The 27,716-nt window shown below is 33.2% G+C and overlaps 2 protein-coding genes, 2 long non-coding RNA genes and 3 other non-coding genes across 10 annotated transcripts; 3 read left to right on the top strand and 4 right to left on the bottom strand.

Annotated features, from left to right (window-relative positions):
* The first annotated feature begins 1,397 nt into the window (after positions 1-1,397).
* LOC103849880 (cysteine proteinase inhibitor 4) lies at positions 1,398-1,742 on the top strand. The gene has a single exon (XM_033278055.1). The coding sequence runs from the start codon at positions 1,398-1,400 to the stop codon at positions 1,740-1,742; it is 345 nt and encodes a 114-aa protein (XP_033133946.1).
* A 6,292-nt stretch (positions 1,743-8,034) lies between these two features.
* LOC103849881 (cysteine proteinase inhibitor 4) lies at positions 8,035-8,787 on the top strand. Its single transcript, XM_009126593.3, has one exon. It carries the CDS (start codon positions 8,286-8,288, stop codon positions 8,619-8,621), a length of 336 nt encoding a protein of 111 aa, XP_009124841.1. The 5' UTR covers positions 8,035-8,285; the 3' UTR covers positions 8,622-8,787.
* Positions 8,788-15,857: 7,070 nt separating this feature from the next.
* On the bottom strand, positions 15,858-15,938 carry TRNAL-CAG. The gene has a single exon. It is a non-coding gene; the product is annotated as a tRNA-Leu (tRNA).
* Positions 15,939-21,299: 5,361 nt separating this feature from the next.
* Positions 21,300-21,413, bottom strand: LOC117127589. The gene has a single exon (XR_004450609.1). It is a non-coding gene; the product is annotated as a small nucleolar RNA Z107/R87 (small nucleolar RNA).
* A 545-nt stretch (positions 21,414-21,958) lies between these two features.
* On the bottom strand, positions 21,959-22,032 carry TRNAT-AGU. The gene has a single exon. It is a non-coding gene; the product is annotated as a tRNA-Thr (tRNA).
* Positions 22,033-22,334: 302 nt separating this feature from the next.
* Positions 22,335-25,162, bottom strand: LOC103852141. Of its 4 annotated transcripts, none has more exons than XR_004450158.1 (4): positions 24,907-25,144; positions 24,653-24,723; positions 23,377-24,557; positions 22,335-22,665 (listed from the first exon to the last, which is right to left on the bottom strand). It is a non-coding gene; the product is annotated as an uncharacterized LOC103852141 (long non-coding RNA). The 4 variants fall into 4 exon arrangements; XR_004450157.1 differs by lacking the exon at positions 22,335-22,665 and adding an exon at positions 22,792-23,056; XR_004450156.1 differs by lacking the exon at positions 22,335-22,665 and adding an exon at positions 22,818-23,059.
* A 1,113-nt stretch (positions 25,163-26,275) lies between these two features.
* LOC103849882 lies at positions 26,276-27,009 on the top strand. Its single transcript, XR_629583.2, has 2 exons — positions 26,276-26,510; positions 26,583-27,009. It is a non-coding gene; the product is annotated as an uncharacterized LOC103849882 (long non-coding RNA).
* Positions 27,010-27,716: the final 707 nt, after the last annotated feature.

Genomic DNA, 27,716 nt, shown 5'->3' with positions numbered 1-27,716 from the left:
TTGTTATGTAACTCTCTCTTAGGTCCAAACATTTTGTCTGGTTCGAATAAAAACCGATCCGAATTTACATGTTCGGTTCAGATCCAAGTCTACTGCAAAGTATCTACTGGGTATATTTCAGACCCGCAGTGTCGGTTTAGGTTTAGATTTTACAGAGATCTGAACCGGTATCCTGAGTATCTAAAATGTTTTGTGTATATTAAATATATTTTTTTGTTTCGAATATGTCTTTGGTATCACAATTATTCTTTTGTGTTTCAGGTTCGGTTTTTGGTTAATGTTTTAGATTTCAAATAAAATGTTAGATTTTTAGAAACATATTTCGTGTATGCGTATAAAATTTGATTATAATTAAAAAACTTTAAAGTATTGTCATGTTTCTATACATTATGTTTTACATAAAAGTTGTACTTTCTGTATAAAAAAATTTGGTTCATATAATATGTTAATAAATATTGTAAATCATCCTTTATGTGGATCAGATAAATGATCATCATAGATGACAATAGAAATATATCTAAACACTATTTTTTTGATATTTGAAAATAAATGCTATTATAATTATTTTCTCTTAATAAGCACAAAATATGGTCATAGAATCTTTTAGTTTGGCACAAATATTAAACATATTATGTGAAGATGATTAATTAAGGTGATATAAAATATAGCATTCTAATGAAAAATTGCTTCCCTTTTAATAGTATAGAAACTTGATAATACTTTAAAGTTTTTTAATAAGTAGATTTTTATAAGTAGATTTTTAAAGATTGCTTCCCTTTTAATAAATGATTAATTAAGGTGATATAAAATATAGCATTCTAATGAAAGATTGCTTCCCTTTTAATAGTATATAGAAACTTGATAATACTTTAAAGTTTTTTAATAAGTAGATTTTTATAAGTAGATTTTTAAAGATTGCTTCCCTTGAAAATAAATGCTATTATAATTATTTTCTCTTAATAAGCACAAAATATGGTCACAAAATCTTTTAGTTTGGCACAAATATTAAACATACTATGTAGAGATGATTAATTAAGGTGATATAAAATATAGCATTCTAATGAAAGATTGTTTCCCTTTTAATAGTATAGAAACTTGATAATACTTTAAAGTTTTTTAATAAGTAGATTTTTATAAGTAGATTTTTAAAGATTTCTTCCCTTTTAATAGTATAAATTGTTATATAAATAGTATTTTTTGCATTTGAGGAGAAAATCAAATGGATTTTGATTAGCCAAATAAATATAATTATGCTAAGTTTATCAAGTTGTTAATAATCAATTTCAATTTTTTTATATTTAGTCTTTATATTTTAAGAAGTTTCCCAGCTATAAAACTTACAAAACCAACGATACCTTTAAGATCAGAAAAGAAAACGGTTCAAGAACAAAGAAAAGATGTTGAAAGCTTTGATTTGTCTATGTCTCATCCTCCTCCCTGTCATCTCCGTTGTAGGAGAAAAAGCGCCACCGGGTCGGTGGAAGAGAATTAGGAATCTAGATCGTGATTACTTCGTTAACATCGCCAAGTTTGCAGTCGATGAGCATAACAGGCGTTCAAAAAATAAACTGGTGTTCATTAGAATCCTCGAGGGAAGGGAGCAAATGGATACGGGACAAAGAGACTACTTTAAAATCGGGGTCAGGAATAGTGAAGATTGGTCAGAGATATATGAGGCATCAGTGTTTGACAAGGAACATAAGAATGCTCCGATCCTTGAGTTTTTCAGGAAGATAAGGTAATTTGGGATTTGTAAAATTGAATCTCCATCAGAAATTATATAATATAAGATAAAAAATATATATATATATATATAAGATTTCTGGTGATTTGAGATTTGTATATCGTACTGTTGTTTGTAAATACGTATTTTGTTTGGAATAAAATAAATAAGACTATCAAAGTATATATACTTTGGTGTTAACGATAATGTTTTTTTTTTGGTAAATGAATATTGGAGACATAGAAGGTTTGGGGATTAACCTAGTACAAACTTTAGCAGCGAAGTGTTTGTTAATGCATAGACTACAAAGCAACCTTTGCTAAGCGCGCTAATCCAAAACAAAACTTCTCTTTTTCATGGAAATTGAGATAAGACATGTGCACCAACCCCTACATGGTATTGTTTTTTTTTTTTTGATCAACCCATGGTATTGTTTTTATTGTGACTATCTCCATTCTTCCTTACCGTTGATTTTGGAGAAATCGAAAGTTAATATAATTGTTTTATGAGCTAGGGTATTCTAAAATATGTCAATAACTAATGAAGAAAAAAAGCAAACGGTTGGTTTTGGTAAGGAACAGAGATGATCCATGGGTTACTGTTACAAGACTCAACCCGAGAGGCCGAGTTCAGGGAAGTTCTGAGCTGGAAGACCTACTACAACCAAGCACATCCGGCAACTTAAGTGCAGCAGAAGATTTAGGTGGAGTTGGCCTTGTAGTCGATTTAACTGACTTCGGAGAAGAAGCCGCCGTTCACGTAGAGGATGAACCAGTGATTGGAGAGTTTCACCAAGATCCAGATTCAGATTCATCTGGTGATGACGACTCGGAAACAGACTAGCGTCGACCTTTTTTTTTTTTTTTTTTTAAAGGAAAATTCCGAGGAAATTCCGAGGACAGATAGGTTTTCCTCGGAATTTCCTCGGAATAGATCTTCTCGATTGAAAACCCAATGTTCCTCGGAATTCCCTCGGAAAATTCCGAGGAAATTCCGAGGAACACTTTATGTTCGTCGGCATTTCCTCGGAAAATTCCGAGGAAATTCCGAGGAGATGGGGATTTGACTATAGATTCTTTTTCCTCGGAATCTCCTCGGTATATTCCGAGGAAATGCTGACGAACATAAGGTTTTCCTCGGAATCTCCTCGGTATATTCCGAGGAACTTCCGAGGAACTGGGGGTTTTAAATCGAAAACGACGTTTTACGGATTGAATAACACGTATATAACCTTCATTAAGTGTCATAACCAGATTATGATGTTTGGAACTATGAACTTTGGTGTTTTATCCAATAACAAACACTTTTACGATTGCATGAACGAAAACCACACAACATAAGAGAAACACTTATACACTTTAATAAATGGTAAAGGGAATACTTACAATTATTTTTGAAATTGTGTTATTTCATGGTTTATGATCATCTATACAAAGAATCCTCAATGGTATGCATTATAATTGTATAAGAAATGAAATACGGCGAAAATAATCGATGTTTTAAAACCCCAAACCCTGGTTCCTCAGAAATTCCTCGGAGATTACCGAGGGTATTCCGAGGAATCATTGTTCGTCGGAATATTTTCATTTAACCGGGTAAACCAAGCCGCCAAATATTTCGGGAAAATTGAATCAAAGAATTCCGAGGAAATTCCGACGGAAATATTAAATATTTCCGAGGAAATTCCGACGGATAGTTTCCGTCGGACGCCTCATAATATTAGGGCGAGCCCGATCTTCTTCCCCATTTCTCTCTTTCTCTCCGCGCGGCTGAGCCTCTCCTCTCGCGATTTCCGGCGACTCCACCGTTCTCTCTCCCGTTTTTCCGGCGAATCTCCCCTAATCCTCCCCCATAATCATGTAAGAACCCTATCCCACTCTTTTAGGTTAGATTTGTATGGTTTTTAAGTAGATTTGATGATTTTGGAATGAGATTTATAGATTTTGTTAGGGTGAATGGTAGATTTGTGTAAAATCGAGTTTGATTATGTATTTCACTTGATTTGAATTTTTTTTTTAGTTTTTATTAATTTTGTGGTTATAAAAATCGAATTTGAAATTATATATATATATTGAAAACGTTTTTTTGTATATAAAATCTATTTTTTACATTTTAAATTCATTTATATATTTATTAAACATTTTTAAAATCTATAAAACTTTTTTTAAGATTAAAAATCATTTATATAATATTTAAAAACATTTTTTTTGTATTTTATATGTAAAATATAAATTTCTATATTTATTAAACTATTTTTTATTTATTAAAACTTTTTTTATTTAAACTGTTTTTTTTAATTAAAATTATTAGAACTAATTTTTAAAAATGTTTTTTTTTAATTTACAGGTCTAATGATGATCAGATCCGGCCTCGCCAGCGTCGTAGCCGGGGTGGTATGGGGAGCCAGTCTCGGGGTTCTCCCAGCCATGTTCAGGATTCCGTTTCGCCCCACAGCTCATACCATACATCTCCCTCTCCATTACTCGCTCCTGCTGCTCCCGCTCCCGCTGCTGCACCCGCTCCTGGTCCCGCTGCTGCACCCGGTCCTCTGGGAGTGATGAGGGTTGCGGAGTTGGTTCGACAGCCCGGTCGTGACCATCTTCCCTATCTCACTGAGTATCCACATGGACATGGTCAAACATGGTAATTTAAACTTTTATTTTTTAAACTATTTTTTATTTAAACTATTTTTTTATTAATAATTTATTTTTTTAATTAGGTTCAACCGATCCGGGAATGGGATCAGCGCATGGATCAACCGTATGATGTACTCGGCACTCGACAGCGGACATCCGACTTTCACTCACTTCCCTGTCGAGAAGCAGCATCTGTGGTTTCAGCAGTTTGCGGTAAGTATTCTAATTTTTAAATTATATTTTTTATATTATTAAAACTATTTTTTGTAATTATTAAACTATTTTCTATATTTATTAGACATTTTAAATATTATTAAAACTTATTTTTGTAATTATTAAACTAATTTTTATATTTATTAGACATTTTAAATATTATAAAAACTTATTTTTGTAATTATTAAATTATTTTTTTAATTATTAAACTATTTTTTATTTATTAAAACGACGATTTTTGTAATTATTAAACTATTATATTTTTGTGCTTAAAAACTATTTTTAAACTATTTCAGCAAGAATTCAACTGGAATGCCGATGATACGCTCTCTATCTATCACCATTTTGTCCATAAAGTTATGGACAACTATGGGAAGCAGATGTACGAGTGGAAGAAGAAGTGGGAAGTAAACAAGGTAGTTTTTAATTTATTAACAATTTTTAATTTATTAATCTATTTTTAAAATTATTAAACTTTTTTTTTTAAATTAAAAGGTCCCAAAGTCGATGAACGACACGGTCTGGAAGGAGTTGTGTGCGCATTGGGATAAAGAAGAGACGAAAGAAACTTCTTCCACCAACTCCAACAACCGCAGGAGCGACCGTAAAGGAAAGGGCATCTACAAGCATAACTTGGGTGCTCAATCTATTGCCACTCTGGCGGATCGCATGGTAAGCTCAACCGCTTTTTCTTCAATTATTTAAGTTTCAGAATTTTATTTTTTTGTATTTTCAAATTTCTAATGTTTGTCTAATTTATTTTTTTTCAAGGCGGAAGAAAATGAAGGTCACCCAGTTGATGATCTCGCCCTTATGAAAAGGGCGTATACCAACAAGAAGACCGGCCAGATTGATGATGGTCTTGTGAGGGACGTGGTCGACCTGGTCCAAACTCAGGTGTATGACGAAGTGTCTCAGCTTCAAACCGATGATGACGATTCGACGGCCTCGACCAACTTGTCTCGGGTTCGAATCAACGAAATCGTTGAATCGGTAAGTTTTTTTTTTTTAAAAATTCAATTTAATTATTTCTTGATTTTTATTTTATCATCAATTTAAATTATCTTCACTTGGTTATTTATATTTCAGTCGGTTCCAAAGAAAAAGGGACGTTTGGTCGGTTTGGGTCGTCGCTCCCGGTCAGCTGCTCCTTCTTCTGCACCACATGCGTATGTTGATCCAGAAGTTCTTACGGCTCAGCTGAAGGACAAGGATGATCGGATATCTGCGTTGGAGACTCAGATGGCAGCTCAACAGGCGGGCTATGAGACCCAGAAGAGGCTGAACGAGCAGATGATGGAGATGATGAAGAGGATGTACCCGAACGAGACGTTCCCGAACATTCAAGACCCGTAGTTTTTTTTTTTTTCCAAAAACTCTGAATGTTTTATTTAAATTTGAATATTATCTACTATGTTTTATTTTATGTTTTATTCAATTTTAATTTTAAATTTTAAAAATTTTAATTTTTAAAAATAAAATTAATTTTAAAAAAAATAAATTTTTAAAAAAAATAAATTTTTTCAAAATTCCGAGGGAATGGGGTTCCTCGGAAAAGTCCGAGGAACTTCCTCCCCTCGGCAAATTCCGACGAACTTTAAGTTCCTCGGAATTTTCTGAGGGAAAAAGTTCCTCGGAATTTTCCGAGAAACTACACTCCCTCGGAAAATTCCGAGGGAAGAATGTTCCTCGGAAAAGTCCGAGGAACATTTGTTCCTCGGTATTTTCCGATAAACATTCCGAGGAATATTTCGTCGAAACTTCCGAGGATTAGACCATCGGAATTCCCTCGGTATTTTCCGAGGAACCTTCCGACGAACTCTGTGTCCTCGGCGTTTCCTCGGAATTTTGTTTCCTCGGAATTCCGTCGGAATTTTCCGACGAAATTCCGAGGAAGTAAGAATTTCCGAGGAGTTATTTCCGAGGACTTTTTTCGTCGGTATGTCCTCGGAATAGCGTTATTCCGACGATATACCGACGATTTTTTCCCTCAGTATCCCGATGTTTTCTTGTAGTGGAAGATCAATCGATAAGACTAGATAAAGCTTTCAAATTAGGTTAAGACTCTACACCATGTACAATGTTGTTTTTGTTGTGCATACTGATACATACATTATTAGACAATTACTTGAAGTAATACGGCAAACATATCAAACCTGATTTTATATTGCGTTATTAATTTATTTACATCATTAATATATTTGGTTGTTGATGAGAATTGATTATTTGAATAATTAGAGATAAATCGTTATAACTATGAGATTAAGCTGAATTCACCTTAGTGATTTGAGTTTGGAATGACAATTGAGTTGATCTTGTTATCCTAGAACTTGAACATTTTAATTTTTAAATCTGCGAAATTTGCTAGGCGTATTAGTACACTATATATAGACAATTACTTGAAGTAATTTATGTTTGTTTATCATTAAACAGTTTTTACCTATGTTACATGGAAACGGGAGCGGGTACGTGGAAGCGGAAGCGTATGGAAGCGCAGAAGCGAGATTTAAAAAAAAATTAGGAAGCGGGTACGTATTGGAAGCGTATATATATATATACATATATAAGAATTTTTAAAAAAAATCTAGAACTAAAAATTATATTATTTAAATTTAAAATAAATCATTTATATTTATGATAATTATATGATTTCATATTAAAACTGTGAAATACACATAAATTAAATTATTATATTAATTATTTTTATTACTTTATAATTAATTGACATAATATATTTGAATATATGATTTATCTTTAATAAATATCTCAATGCATAAAGATAATTTATAGTATTAATTTTAATTGTTTTATATTTCTATTCAATCTATTCAATACTATTAAAATTTAGATTTTATATAAATTAAAATTAAAATTTTATATTTTTATTGATATAAGATATTGTGTTTTTTTTTTTTTTTTCTCCCAACCCATCTAAAAACTAGATCAAGTGAAGAGTAGACGAGCCGGTTCTCCTAAGAGCACCTCCATCTATCTGGGTCTGATCTATATGGGTAAACATGTAGACTCTGTTCCTTGCATTATTTGCTAGCGCATCTGCCCGACCATTACGGCTCCGAGAAATATGAGACAAAACGGAATCGTAAGCTTCCAACGTGTTTTTAAAGAGAATATTTTAGAAGCGTTTTGGAAGCAAGATTCCGTAAGCTTCCACAAGGTTCTGATTCCGATTCTGGTTCCGAAGCGGGAAGCGTACGTTCGATGAAGCTTCCGTGCAACGTAGGTTTTTACGACAGCGATATCGTCAGTCTTGCCACAGAACAAGGCTTTGCTCAAGAGGTTTTGACACATTACCCAAAACGACGTCATATAAATTCATCACTGTATTGCCGACGCGATTCCACGTCGGCCCAAACCAACAAACATGGGTCCATTTAGTGCTCTACCAATAAACTCCAATACTCCACTATAAATCTTTGGCAAAAAAAAAACACGTGACGGGACAATTTACGTTGACTCTTTAACGTGTCCGTAACTTAAACCACGTGGGACATTATCCAGTTGTCAAAATCTGACGGTGTAAGAACGACAATAGACTCTCATCACCGCGTAAGATGATAGGGGCTGTCCGTAAATTTCTGGAACTATCTGCCCACGTTCCAAAGCAACACCATTTCTTGAAAAAAATCTATAAAAACCATCAAACACGAAGACACAGTCGTTAAGATCCAAAAAGAAAAAGAAAAAGAAAAAAAATGATGAAGTCTTTGGTTTGTCTCTCGCTCATCCTCCTCCCTCTCATCGCCGTCGTGGAAGGCAATCTCGGCGGGTGGAAGAAGATCGACAACTTATCGGATCCGAACGTGGTTTCGCTCGCGAAGTATGCGGTTGATGAGCATAACAAGCAGTCGAAAGCGAATCTGGTGTTCGTGAAGATAGTCGAGGGGAAGGAGCAAGTGATCAACGGAAAAAAGTACGATCTGAAGATTGCGGCTAAGGATGGTGGTGGTGTGACGAAGAACTACGAGGCCGTGGTGGTGGAAAGGGTGTGGGCTCATTACAGAAGTCTTGAGTCTTTCCAGGCGGTGTAGATCTGATTTGGAATCTTGATCTGATATCTATCTAGGTTTCTATGATTTTGAGATTTTGACATTATATGTTGTTGTTTTTGTAATAAAATGTCTTCTTGAGATTCAATAAAAAGATGTGTGTTACGAAAACTGTTAATTTACAACAAAAAAAAGATGTGTGTTACTACTTGGAGCTCTGATTCTTGGTTTGGGGGTGATTCATCGACGAGAATGTGCTGGTGTTGCAGACGGCACGTGCGTTGCTCGTGGCTTTTGAGCTTATCTTATCTATATCGCTACATACAAGAGACCGGCACGTGCGTGTTTATGAGGAATGGGAGGGAAACTTTCACGTTCTAAAACAATTAAGTGACAGCTTTCCTGAGAATGGAAGCGTTTAGATTTTTATACGCACAACGACTGTAATGACAAATTTTGGAATAACCCAAAAGAGTTGTCTAAGTATTAAAACTTAAAAGCATGGCGTCAATGCGTCATATGAATGTAGTCTCATCCTTTCTAATAAGCTGAGACGTCCTTTTTATTTCTTTTTTTTTTACTGAAAAAATCACACAATAACCATCTGAACCAGCACATTTCATTTGTGGTTTGATATAAACAGTAAAAAAAATTATGAGTCTAACAATTCTCCCGGATCATTCAAAGAATGTGTTAGCTAGTACTGAGAAATTGCTATTGCGATAATGCTTTGACTACTTTACCTTTTTCATGTTATCCATGTCCATTTATTTCTTATTTTTCACCATTACGTACAAACCTAAACATGTATCCAAAACTATAAAAGAGCATTACTCCTACATATCTTCTTATCGTAACCAATGTGTGAAATAGAGGTGGCCCGCTGAGTTTTCTTCTCATCAAACTCGGAAACACCACAAGTCAATTCTTATTTGTTTTATTAAACATTAACTAATGGGTCATGCTAAAGATACCATGATTAAAGTTGTTTTACTATAATCGTTCTTATGAAATAAAATATTGAGGTGATGATTGTTTGGAGTAGTTTTTAGTTTTAGTTTTTGGTTTTTAGATTTTGGTTTTAGTTTTTAGTTTTTAGTTTTTAGCTTTTTATTTTTGATTTTCAGCTTTTTGTTTTGGTTTTTAGTTTTTAGATTTTGATTTTGGTTTTTGGTTTTGCTGTAGTTTTTCAGTTTTTCAAAAAAGCAAGTAATACATTATTTTAAAATAATACAACAAAAATACAAATTAAACATTTAGAAGTTACTATTAAAATTGATCAAAATATTGTGATCCCTTTATTATTATTTGAAGAGCATTGTAGAAAATTAACCTTTACTTCATGTGTTTATTTCAAAAATGTCATTTTTACGTGACAGTTCCACAAGTTCTCTCACATGATATATACAAAAACCCTTAGTTAACTAGATTAATTACGATATTTGCCATTGCTCATTACATTATAAAAAACGAGATATACTATAAGATTCGTGACTAACAAAATAAATAACCTGGCCACCCTAACATTTAATGCTTAAACGTTGACTAACAAAATGCATACCTACATGGAAACTACATACGCTTTCATTGTTTAAACGTAAGCAGCTTTAACCACGCTGAAAATATACACAAGTATTTCATTACGGGATATGCAGAGATTCTTCATAGTTTATTTCATTATCATGCATCATATAGCATTTTCTATATAGTTAGCCCACATATATATTTTTTATTTTTTGAAACATTTTTGACTACATATATATAAATGCAATATAAATTTCTTAATGGCAAAATCACATTTTTTATATGACGAATTTAAGAATTTTTATATGAGAAAGTTCAAGAAATGTTTTAATATGTCCACATTTTTAATATGTCCAATATATTTTTCCAGAGGTCGATTACAATTTCAAATGTTCGTACACATTAACCATGATTTATCATTTCCATAATTATAAATGCAATATACCATCAGAGATCGTTTTATTATAGTTTTGTGTCAATACTGAGCATCAAAGGCACCCAACTTAAATACGTTGATACGTTATTTGCCATAATTCCTGAATCAAATATGAATTGTCGATCACAGATGAAATAAATTATTGTCAATCCCCGAGAATTACGTGAGAAAATATGGTGGACATGAAAAGAGGAGCTTTCTGTATATGGCCTTTGACGAATGTGGTTTCTTTGCTGATTGATATGATATCATCACGACATTTTGAAAACAAATATGTAATCATCCATATTTGATTCTTACTCTTAATTGGCGTGACCAGATCGAATGTAGCATTCCTATTTTACTTTAGCAAACATATCCCACTGCTATGTAACATGGCAAGTAATATATTCGCACCTTATTTTGAATACTGAAATATTGTTTCGTAATTAATGAAATCGTGCAGACCCTATATCTAGGCGCTTTTCATATATAAATACTAGACGTGTTACTACATCTCCTCACCATTGTCTCCTTAGCTTTACATTCTAGCAATCACAAAAATTGTTTTAACTCCGTTGCCGACTTGAAACTCTTTAAGAGTATGTGGAGAGTGAAGGTGAGTATTGTTCGATTGTGAAAGCTATACTTTATACCATATAGGGGATTTTTTCTATGACTTTTAATTTTATAATATCTACAAATTCAAAGTGATAATATCTTTAAATCTACTCACTCCGCGCAGAGCGCGGGTTATCAGCTAGTTCTTATTTAAAACATAAAAATACATTAACGTGTTTTTAGTTACTATATTTTATTAAAAAAAACTTATATTATACTACAATACAAATAATAAATATATCTAAATTATTTTTATTTTTTAAAACTTGAATGGCAACTTTTTATTTTAAAAATTAATATATTCTATTTGCTTATTAAAAAATATTTTATGTTTTTATAATTTTTAGTTATTTTTGAATGTCTAATAATTATTATAATTATTCAATAATTATATTTATAGAATTTAATAACTAGTTTTTACAATTAGTTTACAATTAGTTAGTATTATAAATAAATATCTAAATTTATTTTACATATATGAAATACAAATAAATTATTTCACATTATTAAAACAAAATTACTTAAACAAAAAGATAGAAAGTCTATACATATAATGGTCATGTATTTTATATTGATATTTACAAAAAATAAGAAAAAAAATATATGAAAAGTAATCGTACACTCTACAAAACCACCAAAACATGGCTTTTGGTTTTTCTTTGGAATTTGGTCAAAAGATCTAAAAACCAGTTTCCCTATTTTATAGGAAAGCTTTTTTTTGTCAGAATCTTGATTGGTTTTAAACTAGTTTTTTGCAAAATCAGTTTTTCTAATTTTTAGGGAATCAAAAACTTGATTGGATAGAAAATGGTTTTTGAAGAAACAAAAACCAAAAACTAAACTAGAAACTGAAAACAATCAACCTCTGAATCGTGGATATGATTACCATGTAGTATGAACTGAATCCGCTTAATTAGCAAAAGTATTAACCGAAGCTTCATTTCACATGCATAGTGAATGGACCAAACGAGGTCATTTCCAGATTATTCTATGTATTTAGGATTTTTTATGCAATATTCCTCAACTAGATTTAGTTTAGTTTTCATTGTTCACCTAGTCTAATCCAACATCCTATTGGATTACTACTAAGAATGACAGCATATAAAACATGTACATAACTGTCTCGAGATGATTCGATCTTACTTTGACTGCTAGTCCTCACCGTCGCCATGCTTCCTTTTCCAGCGAATAGCTCGATCAAATAATTTATTGAATCCTCTTGTTCTTTAGTTACTCAACCAACCATCCTCAATGACCAAATAAACAAAGAGAGATGGCTTGGTCTCCAATCCAGCCATTCAGTAGAGTCAGATTGATAACCAGGCTAACACCACAGTCAGACAATGATCATCACATGATTAGTCAAAACAGTAACTTGGCCCAACAATCCTTAGACTCACAGATCCTGCCGATCAGCACTTGACTTGACCCACTGTCTGTCATCTCCCTGACCTGTCCTTTACTCGTCTCTATCATGGCTGATAAACTCTCGCATTGATTCATGTCGATACATGTACATAAAGCTCAAACTTAACTGCCTTAGTCCTGCTCAGATCACGATCCTTTGCCATACTCGGCTGACTCACACATCCGTTCAGACAATAAACCACTCATGATCACCCTCATACCCTATAAATATCACACATACTGCTTCCTATCTGAATCTCTGTCATGAGCAATTTTCCAACAGAATACGGCTCACCACGATCCCGAATACACCGAGTCGATGTCCCCTTGACTCATAGACCAGATCAAGGATATGGGTTATCGGCTTTGTCTGTGGCTAACCGAAGTCCGATGCTGAGGAGTTTCAATCAGATCTCCTGATGATGAACCAATTGACCGATAATTGTACTGAAGACATGAGCCATGGGAAAAGAGTGCTTCGGTATATTCTGTGTTAGTGCAGTGACGACTGAGTTTTAGAAGCTGGAGAAAAACAACTTCTCAAGGTGTCTATGTACCAGTCGTGAAGTACTACATGAAGTCGTACAAGAAGTGCTACGTGAAATGAAGCTAAAGTTAAGCTGAAGTTAAGTTGTGTAGCTGACTTGAAGACTGGAATTAAAGCCGACTTTAAACTGAAGTAAAGACTACTTGGAGGATAAGCAAGCTATAATATACCTTGGAGAAAAGGTAAATAATCAAAGGAATATTTCCAAAAAACTTTGAAGAAGATTTGGAAATATTCCATAAAGAAATATATGGTAATATCTATTCCTTGGAAAGTTGGCTAAGGCAAGCCACAAAATCTACAAGTATAAGTAGAGAAAGACGTGCCTAAGATTAGGTACCACCTCAAAAGAAGGCCGTAAGCATAAGGATTTTGGTGTCGAATGAGAGTAGTAGACACATAACATAAGGGCTAGGGGTCATGAGGAGGTCAGAGGGGTTCTTGGGTTAGTTTGATCTAGGAATGTATTAGGCTGGTGCCTCTATCTGAGTATGACATGTTAGTCAACTCGTAAGGGAGCTAGTACGGCACTTTATCTATGTAAAGATAAACCTTCATTGTTATCCTACTATAGTACTTTGTAAAATAAAAAAGAGCATTGTACTTGTATGTATTACTCTTTGTAACAGACTCATCTTGCACCTTCAATTGGTATCAGAGCAGGTCACTTAAGTCACTATTGAAAATCCTGAAGGCAAGAGGGAAGACTTAAGACAAAGTACTGCATGAAGCATGGTGGCTGAGCTGAAGCAGTGTATGGGCGCTAAAGCAGTGTATGGGTGTTGTATTCTATAACTCAATCATCAAGGGGCAGATTGTTAGTGTAGTGACGATTGAGTTTTAGAAGCTGAAGAAAAACAACTCCTCGGAGTGTCCATGTACCAGTCGTGAAGTACTACATGAAGTCGTACAAGAAGTGCTACGTGAAATGAAACTGAAGTTAAGCTGTGTAGCTGACTTGAAGACTGAAATTGGAGCCGACTTAGAGCTGAAGTAAAGACTACTTAGAGGCTAAGCAAGCTATGATTTACTTTGGAGAAAATGTAAATCATCAAGCGAAGATTTCCAAAAGACTTTGAAGAAGATTTGGAAATATTCCAGAAAGGAAGATATGGTAATATCTCTTCCTTGGGAAGTTGGTTAAGGCAAGCCACGAAATCTACAAGTATAAGTAGAGAAAGACGTGCCTAGGATTATGTAACACCTCAAAAGAAGGTCGTAACCATAAGGGTTTTGGTGTCGAATAAGGGTAGACACAAAATATAAGGGCTAGGAATCATGAGGAGGTCAGAGGGGTTCTTGGTTTAGTTTGATCTAAGAACGTGTTAGACTGGTGTCTCTGTCTGAGTGTAACATGTTAGTCAACTCGGAAGAGAGATAATAAGACGCTTTATCTATATAAAGATAAACTTTAATTATTATCGGTATTACTTTGTGAAATAAAAAGAACATTGTACTTATATGTATTACTCTTTATAAGTTATAACAAACCCGTCTTGCACCTTCATTCTGAGTATAGCGGAGTATGTAATAATGAAATGCGCTTTGGATAATAGTGTCTAGTGATATCGAGTGATCCATTGGGCGATCCATACTCTTCTGAATAGACAATCACAAAACATAAGATTTCACTTATTAACTTTGATGCTTTTGCTACACAAAAATTGTATGTCTTAAGGATGAACCTTCAGTAAACATTTAAGATTAATTAAGAACATTTCAGTAGAAAATGGTAATGTTTAATTGTTGTGTTTTCTTCCTCAATCTCATAGTCAAATAAAATAACCGTATCTCCTAAAGTTGTGTAGTGTTAGTTAAAAACTGTAATAGTTGGACCTGGCTATTATTGGTATAATTCATACAAATTTCTTGTTGCAAGAACAAGTGTTTGCGCGAGATCTAGTATTTTCAAGCCAGGCAAACACGAAATAATGTGAGTAATAAATTGAATTACCTGATATTAGATTTACTCTTCTCTCTTTTTTGTTCGATCTGGTCATCCTCTTTTTTTTTTTTACTATTCTTCTTCAATATGTACTTGAAAAGGAAAATAGGTTCCGGCCCTTCCATATATATGCATTCTAAGTCTACCTTATTTCCATTCCTTTGTGCATTTTCTTGGTCACAGTATTTGTGAGACAACTATTTTGTTTTTTCAAGTACATTTTGAAGAAGAATAGTAAAAAAGAGAGGATGATAAGATAGCATCTTCGGAATTTCACTAATGATGATTTTTTTAAATCTCAACCATTAATGATCATGTCTTTTAATTTCTCATGTGTCTCCTTTCCTAGGATCAAGTGATTCGAGTAGGATTGCAAGTGCAACACGCACAGCCAAAGAATCAGCGTAAAGAATTTATAGAGTGCAAAGGAAGGTAAACTTATGAGATAATTAGCTGCAAAAATGCTTTAACCCAATCTTTGCAATTTTTTCATGTTAAACACACATAGCTATGTGTTGCAGAGCACAATGACATAAAATTTGTTTAAGACCCAATGATGCATTTCAGCTTCACCATCACTATAAAACACACGTTAATCTTCTTGTGAAAGATATGCTCAAGCAGTTTTCTATACAATATTATCTCAGTCGTCAGATAACATGGAAAAAGTTAAAGTAGTCAAAGCATTATCGCAATAGCAATTTTTCACTACTTGCTAGCACATTCTTTGAATGATCCAGGAGAATTGTTAGATTCATAAATTTTTATACTGTTTATATCAAACCACAGCCATACTTAGGAAAAAAAAGAAAAAATTGATGTCAAGAGTGGGATTTGAACCCACGCCCTTTCGGACCCGCACCTGAAGCGGGCGCCTTAGACCAACTCGGCCATCTTGACATTTTGATTACTAATTTTCAAACATTATTTTAATACGAAAACGTTGAAAGGGAAACGAATATATGCTCTAGTTGTTCTTGAAATTCAAGTTGTTAATACTTTACGCTTTATCAGGTGATCTTCAACACAGCTGGGGTTCTCTTTCGTAGGTTGCAAATGATATCAGGGTGTGTGAGAAAGGGTCTTGAGCAAGAAGGGCCTTTTATGAATTACGATATGAGGCTCCACTGAATAGTTCCAGACCAGTATACCTCCATGCTGTCATGATAAAGAGCTGTATTGACTTGAATATTATAGTCAATAGGTCTCTTGTTGATATGTACTTCAAATAATGCAGTGTTGGAACTATTTTTTGAACATTATGAATAATGTATTCATATGTCAAAAAAGAAGTTTTATTTGAATGAGAAATGGAGGTCTAATGTGTGTGATTTGAAAAACTTGTATAAAGTAGCAAATACACACATTGGATATTTGAAATTGGATTTGGGTTTTTTGATTTGTTAGTTGGATTAATCTTATAAACCAAATATATGTTGATCTTTTATATTGATAAAATATAAAAAAGAAATCCATTTTAAAGTATATTATTTTGTTTGAATTGGTCAAAACAATAATAATTTTATTCTTTAATTTCTTGGTCAAAATGTGGAATAAATTCACATAATAATGACAAGAATTAAAAACTCCATTAGTGCACTATGGAGGTTTCATTTTTGTGTTGAAAAATGAAACTTGTGCTTCTCATTATATTTCTATATAAAGGCTTGTGAGCCATTTAGAAAATACACACATTCATACAATCAAGAACATTTCTCCCACTCAGAATAGTTATGCTAGTATTTTTTTTTTATTTTGAGTCTGAGAGTACATCACAGAAATAGGTTCGATAGATTCTGTTTTTCGGTGATGGTAAACAGAAACAATGCTGCAGTTGTATCTTGGGAATCTGAGCGCCATAAAACCGTCACACTACGGGGCGTTTAAAGATTTAAGGAAAGAGATTAACTATCTCGACTCTGCAATTCTTCTTTATTTTTATATTTTGGTATTGAAACTTTAGTTTATGTTCTTATTATTCTTTACAAATATCAGTTGTCCTATGGTAGTAAAATAAGTTTCCTACATTCTTAAATCTTTAAATATTGTTTATGCTTTTGCACTAACAATACTGATATTTGTTAAAAGTTTTTTATTTGTAAGAACAGGTTAAAGATGCTGGAATCGGATCTTGTTTATCATAAAAACAGGAATTCGAGAATTCATGGTGATGAAAAAGCAATTGTTATGATCTTTTCAGATCGATCATGCGCAGGGATTTCTTATAATAATCTTAGCTATTGTTTTTCTGTGAATCTTCTTTATCATCAAGCGTTGATCATTAGTTACAGATTTTCTGAAAGAAAAAAAAAACAATTTGATTTGATTTGTCTTTTGACGTGTTGAAACCGTCGTGTTGCACTTTCGCTTGATTTTTAAAATTATTTTGAAACAAAAGTGTGACTTGTAGGATCTAATCATGCTTATACGACTGGTTTTTATCAAAATTCAAGCGTTTGATCTTGCATATATTAGCAACTGTGGAGCGTTTGTTCTTGTGGTTTTTTTTTTTTAAGCTTTTAATGCATTTACTTTGTGTATTTGTTTTGCATTTAGTTGTGATCAAATTCGTCAGTTTACATGATCAAATAATTTATTTGTTCAAAATCTGTTAATGCTTTGACTTGGCTAAAGATAATTATTTGTTTTAGTTATCAAGAATGCTAACGTTTTTTATTTCTGTTTCAGATTTTTTGGAACAACTTAATTTGATTATTAAGTGTTTGATCAAGAGAAAAAAACAATGATTCAAGTTTCAAAAAATATGGTGAAACCGTTGTCAGAAAAAACATTTTGATTCTTAAGGAATCATGTTGTATAAATGGAAATGGATTCGTGAGTCGATGCCCCAAATTAAGTTTGGGAGAGGTCTGCCACATAGGAATCATTTTTCATTTAGAAAAGATAATGTTGTTGATAATGATCAAAACATTCATATTTTGTCAATGCTTAAACGCTAGTTGTAAAAAGATTGACCATACAAAAACAATGAGAATTTTCAGACCAATATGACTGAAACTAACATGTGTGTTGTAGTTTATAAAGTCAATATGGTTGAAAATAATCATATAATGGTTTTGATGGTAAAATAATATCTTGTAATGATATGTTTATTTCTAAAAAGCAAAATATGTGTTTGGAAAGATCCAAAACATACAAGTTGGATTTATAAATCAACTTAAGAAAACTATGAAAATAGTTGGATGTAAAATGTGAATTTCTAAGAATGAAACACATTTTTCAAGAAAATTGTAATAATTTTTGAAATTGCTTTTAATTCATTTAAATCTAAAGGAGTTGTAGATTAATTTTCTAAACTCTTAAGAGATGTTAAATGTAATTATGCATGTTTTGAGCTATCTCAAGAAATGTGGGGGGGAAGCTTTGCTTACCATATAAAGTCGTTGGCAAGAGGCCAAATGAACTTAGTGATAGTTATCACAATATATTTTTTTTTAAAAAAAAACAAACTAGTGTCATACACTGAGTTTTGTGTATAATAGTTAATTGTATCTTGAATAAAAGATGACAAAAATCATTAGACAATTGATCTCGACTAATCTCAAGAGATTATGTTCACTATGGTGACAACCTAGGATCCTTTAATTAAAGGTGTGTCATGAGATCAAATTGTTATATCATCAAAAGGAATGGGTCGCCTGTGAATTAAGATGAGGTTTCGCGGTAACTCTACCTAACTGACTGGAGATCCCAAGAACTAGGTTGAAGGAGACAACTAAGTGAAACTAAGTCTGCCCAAAGCACTGTAAGACTTCGGTCTATACCCAATTCCTATGATGATTAAACAGTGCTACATGTAAGGAATACATGATAAGCATTAGCTTTTAATAATTTGTGTCCATAGCTTTGAGATATGAATGGAGTAGTACATGATACTCCTCTAAACAAAGTTAATGGCAAATCACCTTGTGAGTGTGAAATGGGGCCGTTTCTAGGAGAATGAAGGAAAGGCTATATTCTCCAAGTTCACTCATGATTAACCAAGACTGTTCACGGCCAAAATGAACACAATAGAGAACCTAATTCTGTGAGAGAATGAAGCTGTGTTATGGCTATTGTCTAGGTTTACACCAAAGCCCGGGAGGTTCAAGACATCATGGCCACCTCCTGGCCGAGTAAATCCGATAGCTATTAACAATGACTGGTTCAAGGCTGAAAAATTGCTACCAACTCATCATGCAATGGATTTTTCGTTTGTACTCTCAAAAGTCCTTAGTTAGGTCTTGTCGAGTCTTGTCTAGGAAGTTGAGTCTTATCTAGAAAGTCTGTCGAGTCGTCTAGTGTCTAGAGTCATTTCTATTCATGTGGGGGATTGTTGGAACTATTTTTTGAACATTATGAATAATGTATTCATATGTCAAAAAAGAAGTTTTATTTGAATGAGAAATGGAGGTCTAATGTGTGTGATTTGAAAAACTTGTATAAAGTAGCAAATACACATATTGGATATTTGAAATTGGATTTGGGTTTTTTGATTTGTTAGTTGGACTTCATGTTCATTGACTTAATCTTATAAACCAAATATATGTTGATCTTTTATATTGATAAAATATAAAAAAGAAATCCATTTTAAAGTATATTATTTTGTTTGAATTGGTCAAAACAATAATAATTTTATTCTTTAATTTCTTGGTCAAAATGTGGAATAAATTCACATAATAATGACAAGAATTAAAAACTCCATTAGTGCACTATGGAGGTTTCATTTTTGTGTTGAAAAATGAAACTTGTGCTTCTCATTATATTTCTATATAAAGGCTTATGAGCCATTTAGAAAATACACACATTCATACAATCAAGAACATTTCTCCCACTCAGAATAGTTATGCTAGTATTTTTTTTATTTTGAGTCTGAGAGTACATCACAGAAATAGGTTCGATAGATTCTGTTTTTCGGTGATGGTAAATAGAAACAATGCTGCAGTTGTATCTTGGGAATCTGAGCGCCATAAAACCGTCACACTACGGGGCGTTTAAAGATTTAAGGAAAGAGATTAACTATCTCGACTGCAATTCTTCTTTATTTTTATATTTTGGTATTGAAACTTTAGTTTATGTTCTTATTATTCTTTACAAATATCAGTTGTCCTATGGTAGTAAAATAAGTTTCCTACATGCAACAGTGTCTCTGATGCATAAAGTTTTTGATCAAGTTCCCACCAGTAAAGAGGTTATGTGGACCTACCTCATTGATCTCTAGGTATGGGTATCATGAGCAAGTTTCAGAGGTGTTTAAGTTCTTCGAGAACATGAAGAAAGTAGGTGGTCCAGAACTCGCAGCTACGAAATATTTCGAGTTGGATCCGAAGGACGGGGGGAATTACGTTGTGGATTGTTGGAGGCTGCCTCAAAGGTTAGAAGAATAATGGAGAAAGCAGGAGTTAAAAAAAAGAACCAGGTTCTAGCCAGATTGAATAAAATGTACGTGTTCATATATAGGTTTGGTTTGGATGGCTAAGGAGCTAATTGGTAAGAGTGCTGGTCTTGAGACTCGATTCAGTAAGAGAACATTTGGGTAATGAATGCGATTCGCTGGTACTGATTGATAACTCATTTCTTTGGTGAATGTAAATGGTTCAGAAGGCGACACAGCACGTTAGAATAGTGATAGGATGGGGTCAAATGCCACAAGAGACTGCCGAGGGTAAGATAATTTTCAAGTCTTGATTGGATTATTTTTTAAAGCGCCTAGCCATCCCTTTGAAGGTATGAAGTCATAATAAGTTATGATGGCGTGTTGTTCTGATGGTTTACCATTTTAGAAAAATGTCGTTCTGATTGTTGTCAGCTCACATCGTACTAATCTGAAGTGAGTGAAATATATCGATCTTTCATTCATAATACAGTTTAGCATCAAAATATAATTAACAAAATTGTTGGACCTTGTAAATCCATTTGCTACCCGTCACTTTCTTGTTAGCAGGTAGATAAGTGGTCGATAGTTTCATGAACTTGGGACTTCGGTTTGTGCGACCGCAACAACTTACAACTATTTGAAAAAAATGTCTTTACAACAGAGTCTATATCATACCAAATCCGGCAAAGATTAAAAAAAAAACAAATTAAATGGACTAAATATTGAGTAAAAACATTTCATTGCTAAGAGTCTCTGGCAAATACGTCGTGGTTCAGACACAAGTTTAAAGAAGAAAAAAAGTAAGTTGGAAGCACTGATAAGATTAATAGGAGAGAACGATTGTTTAAAACTGGATTAGTGTTTTTAGGAAACTCAATGCTTGGAAAGGCTCAGTTCAGTGGGATTATCGACACAGAAACGAATCTCTCAAATTAAAAGAAAGAAAAGCCTAATTCCGGTCTGTTGAGCTTGAATATTTCCGAGTCATCACTGCCTTTCATCTCTACTTAATTGAGAGGTTTATCACCAAACTAATAAATCAATGTAGGTGTCATGGCCGGTCCCAAACGGTAAAGGCAGCAACGCCGCTCCGCAAGGCGATGGAATATGAGACCCTTAGTACGATGCTTCTGACGGAGAAGCCCTTTAAGGCTCCTTCTACGTCTTCAGCTACCTTTTGGTTTCTTTGTGACGTTTACTTTTAGGGTTATGCAACCATCATTGTTCTATGTTGCCCCTTGTCAAGTAATCGATTTCTTGGAGAGAAAATCGCGTCACGTTTCATAAAGACATTTTAAACAACATCTATAGGTTTCTAACCGGAGAAAAGATTTAGAACAGAAGAACGAAGTTAGATGATGACAATGGGCAATGTGCCAAGGCAGTATTTATATGAAATAAGGCGAAAACCCTAATTAATTCTGTGATTTGAAGCAAGATAATTAGAATATGGTCAATACTTTGTCAACCCAAACTAAGGAATGGGCCCGTTCAAAATGTGGTCCATAAAAGAGATCAGAAATATAAAACCCAAAAAGTATGATGCTTTCATTGAGAGTTGAACTCAAGACCTCCCGCTTACTAAACGGGTGCTCTAACCAACTGAGCTATGAAAGCTTGACAACGTTTTTGTTACAAGTAGTATTTGTTTATATATGTAGGACACGGCTTCTGCGTCAGTTCTTACTCCACTATTTGGCATTGGGTCTACTGTGGAATATTAGGTGCAGAAATAAATCCAGACATGTTTTTTTTCCAGCTTTACTCCTCGCTCAGCTCTGCACCTTACTTATTTCTTTGATAAAGATATATGCGGACAAAATTTTGAAATGGACCAAAAGGCTTAAAAAAATCTACTACAACCTAAATTAATTTGTATGAACTTCTGTCATATGAATTACCTTAACAACTTTAATGAATGAATTAAAAAAATTATCTTATTACCTTTATCGTGTTCTTTCTACATGATTCAAGTTTCTGTCAATGCTTTCTACCAAAACCCGCTATCTTATCTACACTAAGACCCTGCTTCTACTGCGTATTTAAACAATTTTGACCACCAATCTAAACTGTTGCAGATCTTCTTCCCCGTGGTCTCAAATGGCATTCAAGCTCGCCGTTTGTCACCGCAATCATCTTTTTCCACCATAGCAATAGACATTGTTTTTTACCAGAACCGCCACACTCATCGTCGTGGTCGTCATCAATTCGCGATGTCAACCACTATCTCGAGCTTCACTACTGGCCAAGCTGTACAAATGAGTTAATTGTATTTTTATGTGGTACAACTAAGGCAACATAGTAACACGTAGTTAAACTAGTTGTATTATTGTTAAACCTATTGTACCAGTGAGACTAATACTACTGTAGATTAACTAGTAATATTATTGTAGTCATACCACTCATTTGTCAAAAAATACAATATAACTTAAGTGTAAAAATACACTACATGTCTTTAAACTACAATAAATCTGAAACAAAAAACAAAGAGTAAGTGGTTCCAACACAAGTCCAAATCCAATCATGAATGCTTGTTCATTCTCTTCACCTTGATCGTGCTGGCTTCTTTATGATTTTTTTTTTTTTGAAAAAAAAGAATTTTGAATCTTCTTCTACTGCAACCTTTTGGCTCCGTAGATGTCTTCTTCGGTTTCGAGAACAAAAAAAATAAAAATGCATTTTTTTCAAAAATAATACAACTAGTACAACTAATACAACTAATAACTGTTAAAACAAATAATTTTATATTAAATTTTATAACTAATACAACTAATACAACATATTACAGTGTTATACATAATATTATATTTTAAAGAAAAAAAAAATATATATATATAATGTTATAGAAAATAAACTAATCACAACATATTACAAGTTTAATCACACAATGAATAATAGTTGTGGTGGATGAGGTTTACAAACATTATTCATAGATTTGGTGGCTAGGGTTCAGAGCCAAACCTTCTCTTTTGAAGTCAAGGTTTTGTGGTTGGGGGTTGCCTTTGTGAGTGGTATTGACGAATCAAAAGATGGATCTGTGGTCTGATTTTGGACACGTCAGCTTTGGTAAAATTCTGTTCAGATTTATCCGCCACCGTTATCCATTGAATGATAATTTATGTTTTTCTTGTCAACTGTACAACTAGAATAGCTAATATAAGAGTGCGTTACATCATCAGACACATTATTCTCTTTTTTTACAAGATAAAGCACTTTCCACTTGAGGGACACATTGTCCTCTTCCACCCCTTGTGGTTTTACAGCAGTACCCTTCACGTTTGGTTCAGAAAAACTAGAGGATGGCTGCATTTTTTTTATTTTATTTATTTTTTCTCAACTTTTTCTTTGTTCTTTTTGCAAAGTTCTTATGTTTTTATTTGTTTTTTTTCTCAGAGTTTAAGACATTTGAAGAAAGTATAATTATTACAATAAATTGTAATTTGTTTTTCTCTATATTTTAACATCCATTTTCATATATATATTTTATATATTTCAACAATTATATAAAAAAATGTATAGACATAAGAAGTGTGGATGCAAAATTGTGAACATGTAAGAAAAATACGTGAACATAAAAAGATGTGGACATGGATGGATAAAAAATATAGAAAATCTCTTTAAAATTTTCGTGGATGAGGTTTCATGAACTAAGTTTCATTGATGTGTTTTCTTGGACAAGTTTTTATATTCTTAATCATCTTACATAATTTTTTAGTATATGTGGACAAGTACTTTATGCATACCATATTGATACCTTATTGTGGATAATATAGTTATAATATAATTATGGACATGGACACAAAAACTATGGACATGGATATCATATTTCTTTCTCCATCAAACAGAAAAAAACTGGATAAAGCAATCTAAAGAGATTTGCCAGGTCCATATTCGACTAACAATTACAAAAACATAAGCTTTCTAACGTACGCTAATAAAAATTGTTTAGACACACTATATAAGCTAACCAGAAGCCTAAGTCAAAGCCTGGGAAAAACTAAGAGGTACCTCTTTTCCTGAGCTTATTGGGAACCATACGTGTAGATTCATGGAGTTTTGTATACCGAACTCGTTACCATCTAACTTCTTCCACGGCGTAAACTTATCTTTACTCTTTCTTGCTCTCATTAAAATCTTCCATTCTTTTGCATGACAAAACACACACACACAAGAATTTCACAAGCCTTGTTAGAATCAAATTCTATTGGTGTTGTATTGAATGAAGCACGAAACTCACCAAAACTTTCTTCTTTGTGTAGTTTCACGAGACATCTTGGTGCTGTGATAGCTCCAGCACATCCACAATATCTGAAAAAGTTCCAATTTTTTTGGGCAGTTACTATAGATTTAACCAATTACAATCAAAGAAAAGAGATGGAGATTTAACCAATGAACAACACTCCAGATATGACATTTTGTCATATCCAAATCTTGACTGAAATTGCTTTAACAAAGGGTTCCCAAATTAGCCAAAAAAGCAAACTAACTAACCTTGCATTTAGAAATCTGTTGCTCACGGGAGCAGGTGTGGGGGCTTTGTTCGACGGTGGGCCGGTGGCTCAGAGACTACCGCTACGAAACAGATAAATGTGGAGAAGAAAATGATTTTGATTCGCGAATGATTTACGGAGTGAGGGACTGAAATGGATTAGGGTGAGAAAATGACAATGAATTGCAACCATAGAAAATCTAACAAATAAGATTAGGGTTCGTGAATTGGGAATTTGGGAAAGTGACTTTCTTTGTTTTCTTTAAATCAGCAAATTAAAAAAAAAAAAAAACTAAAGCACAAAAAAGTAAAAAGATAGCGAGAATGAGGTGCTGGTTAAGAGGGTATCATGGACATTACACAAGTAGAATGTGTGTTGCAAGTGGAATGTGTCTTATTGTGATATTGTAAAGTCAAAATGTGTCTGTGAGTGTAAATTTTTCTTATTTGAATGCAGGTTTGTGGAAAGAACTAATTAAAAGATACAATTTGTAATCATGTAATTATCAACCTTTCTTAAATCTTTTCAAGTTCTTAATGAACCTTATGTTTGGGAATGTTGTGACAACATCCTTACATTGATCAGACTCAGCTAGCGTGGATATATTACTAGTTCCGGGATCAGAATGTGAGCTTAATGTTTCTTGGTTCACTTCGTGATCGCTTGGGTCTGAGAGTCGACGCGATTCTGCTTTTGCCTTCGGAGCTGGTAGTTTTTGCGGCGCTGAGCCAAATGCCTTTCTCTTTCAGATTGGCTCATAAACTGTCTTCTTTCTCTATCTCTAAGACGTATCCTTTCCCTTTCTTGTTCCTACCTAGATTCTGCTCCCTCTTCTTCCATTATCTATCCTAAATTAAATTTTCTCTTATGTTTGTTTTATCAAAACAAATGATTGCATGTTTTTATCTTATGTTAAAACCTATTCCGAAGATTAGCTGAAACAAATCTCAGATTGTTAATGTATTATTGTTCATTTAAATTAGATGATATGATGTTAATGTTGATCGTATGTAGTCTAAAATTTTAATTACTACCGGGTTGTTTATATTTAATTGGTTTGTTTCTATTGTGATGTTTAATTGGTTAGAGTAATCAGGATATTATCTCTACTATATAAAAGAAACTAATTTAAAAGTTCCTAAGCTATGCCATCTAAGATAAAATATTCCCACCCAATCAAACTTACATCTCATCATAATTTGCCATGTAATCTTCTTAATTGCCGACAATATTGGACGTCTATTTTGGTAGTCACATGGCTTTTAAATTATACAGGCCTTTTATGTTGCAGTGACCCATGATGAAACCCAAAATATATGCTAACTGAACCACCGTTTAAACTTTTGGACTTCATCTTCTTCGTTTCTTTATGTGATTCTCTTACGTTTACATCTTCTGCTATTCCATCCTTAAATCCCCTTCGGTTACTCTAACATCTAATGTCATGCAGTCCTTTCCAATCCATCTACTTTATTCTTCACCTTAACCTAAATCACCATGACCAAAAAATTGCAAAAGGCAATGGCTAACAAAATGAAGAAACGGGAAATTAAGCATGAAATACAACTAGGGGGTGGACTAGAGTTCCTTGTGCTTGATGAATAGGTATGATATGAGCTTCCTTAACATAATCTTTTGCTTAGTCAGAATTAATTCCAGTTACTTATTCTACTACAGGGTACTGTCATACAGGGTTTCATATCGCCTAATCGTGTTGTCCATTACCCAAGTAACCTCAACCGTGGAGCCACCTCCAATATATTCTATCGTATGAGAGTGAGTTTATCATCGTCAATCAGGTCCGATAAAGTTTCAGTTTTTTTCAAACTTAGTTATCTTTATTAGTGCTAATCCAAATGGAAGAGAATTCTCTTTGTGGCCATTGTATACAGTGCTTGCATTTCGTATCTTGCTATTCCTACTCTTCTGGTAACGTTTCTCCTGCAATTCAATTTCTCAAAAGATGTTTATTTTTATTTTTTAAATGGAGTTTCTTTCTCTGTTGGGAATGTTGAGTAGAATATAATGATAGAGATCAATGAGTCTGTACCCTCTGTTAATAGAACCTTTCTTACATTTCAACATAAATCCTTTTGGGACTAAATTCTACTATATAAAAGGGACCAAATTCAAGGCTTTTGAGACTATCCACCTCAGCCAAAATATTCTCATCCAAAAATAATTAGAAATAAACATCATTTAGAAGATAATTAAGTAACATACGACTTTTGATATTTCTAAAAATTTTAAATTTGTAACTGCTAATTTATTAATAGAATCATATATCTATATTGAATTATGTTCTATTTTTAATCGTTAGACTTCAAGAGTAAATAAATAATTAATTTATAATATATATATATTTTATAACTTTATATTGTAGTTACAAATAAAGAGAAAATAACCGGGGAGGGTGAAGAATCTCATGTAAAATTATGTAACTAAAAAGGTAAAATGGTGAGTATGATGAGGTGAATCTAAGAAAATTTGTTGTACAAATTATGGTGTTTTCTTCATCCACTAAAATAATTTAAAATAAAATATATATTCACATAAATAAGTCAATATTTGCTGTTTTTTTCTGGGTAAGATGTTAAGATTATCATTTTCTGAAAGATTACACTGTTGTTTTTAAACAACTTATTACAACAAGGAAACAAAAACAACCAACAACAAATCAAGGTAAAAAGCCTTAAGGAGGTCTTATACAAGAAAGATAAAAAGAAGTAGAGAAGAGGAGAAAGAAGAACTTGCCGGGTAAGAGAGAAGACGGTTACGCATCATACGGTCGAGAGAGGCAAGGATGACTGA

This window comes from Brassica rapa, chromosome A08 (genome assembly GCF_000309985.2).
Source record: "Brassica rapa cultivar Chiifu-401-42 chromosome A08, CAAS_Brap_v3.01, whole genome shotgun sequence".
In the NCBI taxonomy this organism is placed as follows: domain Eukaryota; kingdom Viridiplantae; phylum Streptophyta; class Magnoliopsida; order Brassicales; family Brassicaceae; genus Brassica; species Brassica rapa.
The sequence above is the reverse complement of the archived record's forward strand: the minus strand, read 5'-3'. Positions and strand labels throughout refer to the sequence as shown.